Below are 6788 nucleotides of genomic sequence, written 5' to 3' on the forward strand. Positions count from 1 at the left end.
CGTGGGATCAGTGTAAATCTTTGCTGCTAACTCAAAGTAAGAAAATAAAAAGTTCTAACTCCTACAAGGCTGAATAAGAGATGGCAAAACTGCAGGAAGCTAACATTTAAAAAGTTAATTCGTACACAAGTTTTAAACTGCATCCACAACAACTTGTAGTCCAACCTGTTATTTGAATATATGATACTGCAAATATGCAGTGTCCTGCTGAAATGTGTTTTGGACAGACATCAGAAAGATCTGTACACAGACTTGGTAGAGCTTAATGATCTGTGATGATGTGTTATTTGTGTTGAAGTCACAGAAAGGAGGGTGAAGGAATTCCTTGCAGAATAGACATCCCAGTGCATCCCAGTCTATATTCCATATTCATTGTTTGTTTCATTAAGATGACACCTCCCTTCTTACACATACCAGTTCACAAATGCCTTATCAATGAATCATAACAGATCATCTTTTGTTGTACAGATGTAACTCACGTACATGTGCGAGAACTGCTGAGCTGCTTATCAACCACCCACTCAGGCACCAGCCCCCACACGCTAATGCTGCAGTTTTTGTCATACAAAGCTTCAGCTGGAATACAATCATTATTACTACAAAGCATTTTATTTGTAGTGTGCTTGAATACTTTTACTAGGAAAGAGACAGACTGAGGAGAGAAATATCTCCACATTCCTCAAAAAGAAAAGTTTTTTCTTACAACCCAGAGAAGCCTGTAGAAAGGGCAGGTAATGGTTTTGAATGACTGGACCGTGTGTCATAGAAGTGTAAAGTTACAGCCCAGCCCTCCCTGTCATAGACTTGCAGCCAATGGCATCTAAAGCCTGAAGTCACTGAAGTCCCCTCCCACTGGGGAAAGCTTTAAAACTCTTCAGTAGATTCTCGTCTTTCTATCCACTCTGGTCTCTCCCGACTGCTGGCCTGCCTGACTGCCTGCCTTATTTACCGAGCCACTTGGTCTGACCTACCCAGACTTTTTTCATCCAAAAGAAAAACTACTTCACAATGTCTTACAGGGTGAACACGATGAGTTACAAGAGCTCTTCTGCTCCAAGGAACTTCAGCAGCAGTTCCTATGGTGGATCGGGTATTTCTGCCAGCAAGAGGTACTCTGCCAGGAGTTCCTATGGTGCCCCTAGTCAGTTTGTGGGTGGTGGCATCACCAGGTCCTCTGCCTACAGCGTGAGCTCTGGCATGGGTGGCTCAGGAGCAATGGGCATGGGTTTGGGCTATGGTGGTAGTTTGGGTGGTGGCCAGACCATCACTGCTGTGACTGTGAACAAGAGCCTTCTGGCCCCCCTGAACCTGGAGATTGACCCCAACATCCAAGTTGTCCGCACCCAGGAGAAGGAGCAGATCAAGACCCTCAACAACCGCTTTGCTTCCTTCATTGACAAGGTAAGAGTTTGTAGTAGTGGTCAGATTAGTGTAGCTCAAAGTTTCAGGCTGTTTTAGTCTTCTCAAGCAGGAGCTACTTTGGTTGCACTGAAAGCTGAAAGCTTGGGCAAAGTGTGCTAAAAACAAAGAATGCTGTATTGTACGTATTTCAGAGCTGTTACACTGTTATGCAACATTCGAGAGGGAGACCCATATGTTCGCCACATGTTCTGTAATGCTGATTTCCTCACTTTTGCTGCATGGGGAAATTTGATTTATTCCTCTCTTTGCTTCCCTCCCACAAATGCTGCAAAAGGCAACTCGGGGTTAGGCTCTCATATCTTTTGGCTCTGGCTGCCCTTTTATAGTGATGAAAAACAGACGTGTAGAATGAGAAACGAAGACAAAGAGAGAGAGAGAGGAGAGAAGAAAAAAGTTCAGGGTGTGTCAGGGCAGAGCTCAGGGCTTGTGATACGAGTTACCTTGGGAATAGTCCCTCCCTTTACTTGGGGTGTGGCTCTCCCTGCTGGCCCCCACCCCTGCCAAATACACGCATACAGTCAGTACTGAGTGCTGTTGTTACCTTTGTGACAATGGCGTCTTTCACAGTGACACACTGTATAAAGAATGCCCACCGGGTGTATCAGCACATGAAGTTTTTATCTTTCTAATCAGCAGTGAAGTACATAAAAGTTTGTGTGACACTCAGTAGAGTATTTGTCCTCTGAGCTCTCAGGAGTGGGTTAATATTTAAAAAGGCCAGTTGGTTTCATGTTCTCGCCAGTGCCAGCTGACTGGCTACATATCGACTCTGTTACTCCCAGAGCAATGATTAAGGAAGCTAGAGTGCATTTTGCATGCTTTGACACCGAGCAAACAAACTTCCGCCCACATGTCTTTTATTTCGTGTGCTGTATTTGGAGCCACTTCTGTTATCTGATTTCTCTCCAGCTCTAATGAAGACAACAGGAGGCAGTTAGGCCTCAGCTTTAGAGTGCACTGTCTCATGGTCCAAGGTCCAATGAGTCACATATCTGCTTTCACTGTTTCTCTTTTTAGTATGCAAGTATGCAAACCACACAGCTCTTCACTTTGCCCCATCTAGCTTCATATTCTCTCCGTTCAGCACATCCATATTACGCGGTTAAATATTGACCTTTCTTTGTCTGCCTGCCGACAAAACTCAGCTTCGCCCCTTTTTTTATTTGTCGCACAAAAACAGGAAGACATGCGGGAGAATGGTCAGCTAAAGCTGTTCCTCCATCACTGCTTTTTTCCAACCCCCTACCTCCTGTCAGGATGCGAGCATGTCATGCATACCTTCCTTTGGAAAAACACAACAGCCAGTCTGGCAGCAGAGCAGCTTACAAAACATAGACAAGAACAACAAAGACAATAGGTGGCAAATGGCGAGGTTGATGGCCATGTTGATGGTAACTGAATCCTTAGATAAAGCTATTCTATTACATCGGGGTCCCATCGACCGCACGCTCATACTTTACAAGGAAGTTTCATAATAACTCACGTCTAACAACAAGCAAAAATGTAAAAATTACTGCTTGCTTATATTCATCCATAGATGACTGTACACAGTCAGATGCATAACCCTGTCTTTTCTGCCTCTTTCTGTGAACCTCAGGTCCGCTTCCTGGAGCAGCAGAACAAAATGTTGGAGACCAAGTGGAGCCTGCTGCAGGGACAGACCACCACCCGCTCCAACATCGACGCCATGTTCGAGGCTTACATCGCCAACCTTCGCAGACAGCTGGACAGCCTAGGCAACGACAAGATGAAGCTGGAGGCTGACCTGCACAACATGCAGGGCCTGGTGGAAGACTTCAAGAACAAGTGAGTGTGGAGGGAGGGGGTCAGTGAGGGCAAAGAATAAGCCGCTTCAGTCCTGCAGTTCTGATACGTATGTTTTATGTAGGATTCATCTGTTTCCATTCAACTAATATGTGCACAAAAGAAGCCTTACATTTGAGTGAGCTGTACAGACTACTCCCTACATCTGTCCGTTGTTTTGCGTCACACTTACTCGAGGGAATTACAACACTCAGGAAGTATGTTCCAAACACCCATTACATTACGTATGAGTGGAGGTAAAGCTCATGGCTCGTGAGTTGGCTGTCAGCAGACCTGTCTATAGCATTTACACAAGAGGGAAACAAGCTTGATTGTGTCCATGCTGGCGTGCACATATCTCCATCAGAGGACAGCAGTGCTGCATGCGCTCTTTAGTTGTCTGCAGACAAATGGGGCACATCAGCTGAGGGGTTCCCAAGGGAGAAATATCAGCAACACCTCTTGGCCCAGAGTCAACAAACACTGTGTGAGGCAAATGTCCCAAAGGAGTTCACCAATCAGTTATGGTCGTCTTGCACCACCTAGTGTTACTTTAGTTTAAAAACACTGAAATACAATGAGTTATTTCTGGATTTTCAAAATGGCCTCATAAATACCATTGTCTTTGTCCTTTCAGGTATGAAGACGAGATCAACAAGCGCACAGAGTGTGAGAATGACTTTGTCCTGATCAAGAAGGTCAGCACTGTTTTTTTCTTACAGCATCATAACATCTGCTGGGCCAGGGGGGGGGTGTAAACTGTTGTTTGAGCCACAGAAATTCAGAAACTAGGATATGTTACATGTCAAATGAAGTCTCATATAGTCTTTCTGTTAAAAGCTTTACCATTTGGGTGTTCTATAAAAAAAGACTAACCCTAGGTGGGTTGGAGTCGATGTTAAGAAGGTACAACTTTTCTTAAATTAGCCTCGTGTTCTAACAAAAGTTTTGCTTTTCTTTTCTTTCTTCCAGGATGTCGATGAGGCCTACATGAATAAGGTTGAGCTGGAGGCTAAGCTGGAGAGTTTGACAGATGAGATTAACTTCCTCAGGTCGATCTATGAGGAGGTACGGCACAAAATCAGCGTGACTGCATTGTTTTTTCCCTGCTTCCCTTTTGGCTTCAAAACCTCCAACCACTAAACCACTTGCTGCTTTCATCAGCGTTTATCTTCCCTGTCATGGCATTCTTATGATGTTTGTGGTATCCTTTTGGAATATGTTTTGCCTTTGCAGCAATCTTGATTTTTTCATCTTTTTAGCATATTTCCTTACAGCACCTCTTTGAGTGTGTTAGTTTTAAGCGTTTCATCCTGGGGTTTACATGACTAATCTTTCACCTCTTCTTCTCTTTCCTTTTTGACTAGGAACTGCGTGAGCTCCAGAGCCAAATCAAGGACACATCAGTCATCGTGGAGATGGACAACAGCCGCAACCTGGACATGGATGCCATTGTTGCAGAGGTTAAGGCACAGTATGAGGATATTGCCAACCGTACCCGTGCTGAGGCAGAGACATGGTATAAGACCAAGGTAACAGACGATTCCTATTACGTTTATCAGGTCGTTCTCATTAGAGACTTTCGGGTTTGTAATATTTTGCTTTATTAATGTTCATTTAGTATGAGGAGATGCAGACATCCGCCAACAGATATGGAGATGACTTGAGGTCTACAAAGACAGAGATCGCAGACCTTAACCGCATGATCCAGAGACTACAGTCAGAGATTGACGCCGTCAAGGGACAGGTATTTTCAGCCACCACACTTAGCCTAGTCAATTTCTGCCAGTTGTTTGGACAAAGTCTTATTCCGTTATCAATCATCTGTTAGCGTGCCAACCTGGAGGCCCAGATTGCTGAGGCAGAGGAGCGTGGCGAGCTGGCTGTGAAGGACGCCAAGGCCCGCATCCAGGACCTGGAAGATGCCCTGCAGAGAGCTAAACAGGACATGGCCCGCCAGATTAGAGAATACCAGGACCTAATGAACGTCAAGCTGGCTTTGGACATTGAGATCGCCACGTACAGAAAACTCCTGGAGGGAGAAGAGGACAGATTGGCAAACGGCATCAAGGCTATCAACATCTCCCAGCAGAGCAGTAAGTTCCCTTCAGTGACATCCTGCAGCACTTGTAGTTTGGATTCTCTTGTAGTTTTCAGGTTTAACAGATTAATTGAACATTTGTAAGTTAAAGTATTGTCTCTCAACAGCAAGCTACAGTGGATTCCCCATGGACAGCATGAAGAGCAGCTACTCGAGCACCTACTCCAGCGGTTTCAGTGGCGGATACGGTAGTGGATACGGTAGTGGATACGGTGGTGGATACGGTGGTGGATACAGTAGTGGTGGCTTCAGCAGCAGCAGCGGCAGTGCCGGTGGATACAGCACCCAGACTAAGAAGAATGTTGTGATCAAGATGATTGAGACCAAGGATGGCAAAGTGGTGTCTGAGTCCTCCGAAGTCATTGAGGATTGAGCGGTCTAGTCTAGAGGTGTAGCTGCCTGTCTGCTATGATCTTCTCTGCCTCTATGGTAGTTATATAGTCACAGTTCACCCCCAACCCAATAAACAAGTCTGAAACAAAAGCTTGCCAGCCACTCTTCAGAGCCTTTACATGTTCTTAACAAAGCAATAAATGATTGTAACACTACCAAAGATTTGAAAGGGACCAAAGGATTTTGTTTTGTATGTCTGTTTTCTGACAGTTTGTACTAAAAATAGTTGTTTGTTTAAAAAAGTCCGATAAAACCTGGGCCTACTTCAGCTAGGAATAAAACACAGATGTGTCACGCTCCCTTGAAATCTATGCAACTGCTGTTCCATGCTTAAAGTGCCTTTGCGGTGCATCAAATAGACAGTGGTGTTGTCAGAGGAATGTGAATGTACTGACACAGTGCTCCAGTGTTCATGGTCAAAAAATGTCGTAAAATTGCCTGCTACAGTAGGTAGTGCATGTGTCTCTGTGCGTGCCCTGTAACTGAAACTGTTTGACCCCTTAGGAGGCTGCCCACACCAACCTGTTGTCCTGAGGTGCTGTTTTTGCTACCAATCCAAATAAAAATGTGTTTACTGAAGGTAAAAAGGTGTTTCTTTGTTTTTTAAATAAATAGTGGTCCAGACTGAAAACTAGAAGGAATAGTAGTGATAGTAGAGTCTAAACAGTCTCCCTTGTTTCACTGCCCAACAAGTCACAGTAGATTGTTGCCCCTCCATGAGCCAGAGGTTCATCCTTCCCTTTCTTGCCAGGGACTTGTTCACAGGGGTCGTTGGATTATCGGGTTTTTTTGTATTATTGTGAGGTCTGTACCTTCATCACATCTCACACACATATTCATCAATCAATCAATACCATCCAAATACAGCACTTCACGTCCAGATTAGAGGCTTAGATGTGGGCCTTAGAGATTCCAAAAGAAGATGCAGAGCCTCACATGAATAAACTGGGACAGTAATTACATTTTTTTTTAATGTAAGTGCACACCTATGTGGCTTTACTATCATATTGTAACATAGAGTATGCATCATCCTGTCTTTATGTGGTCACAATAGCTTAAAATAGTAAAA

General features: G+C 44.4%; 1 protein-coding gene across 1 annotated transcript; it reads left to right on the forward strand.

The window, feature by feature from the left end:
- Positions 1 to 888: 888 nt before the first annotated feature.
- On the forward strand, positions 889 to 6298 carry LOC146681479 (keratin, type II cytoskeletal 8-like). The gene is made up of 8 exons (XM_085447644.1): positions 889 to 1401; positions 3020 to 3228; positions 3863 to 3923; positions 4198 to 4293; positions 4593 to 4757; positions 4847 to 4972; positions 5057 to 5321; positions 5434 to 6298. Exons 1-8 carry the CDS (start codon positions 1009 to 1011, stop codon positions 5697 to 5699), a joined length of 1581 nt encoding a protein of 526 aa, XP_085303770.1. The 5' UTR covers positions 889 to 1008; the 3' UTR covers positions 5700 to 6298.
- Positions 6299 to 6788: the final 490 nt, after the last annotated feature.

This window comes from Copadichromis virginalis, linkage group LG23 (genome assembly GCF_057382275.1).
Source record: "Copadichromis virginalis isolate Kocher_CV1m ecotype Utaka linkage group LG23, C_Virginalis_male_GT1.1, whole genome shotgun sequence".
In the NCBI taxonomy this organism is placed as follows: domain Eukaryota; kingdom Metazoa; phylum Chordata; class Actinopteri; order Cichliformes; family Cichlidae; genus Copadichromis; species Copadichromis virginalis.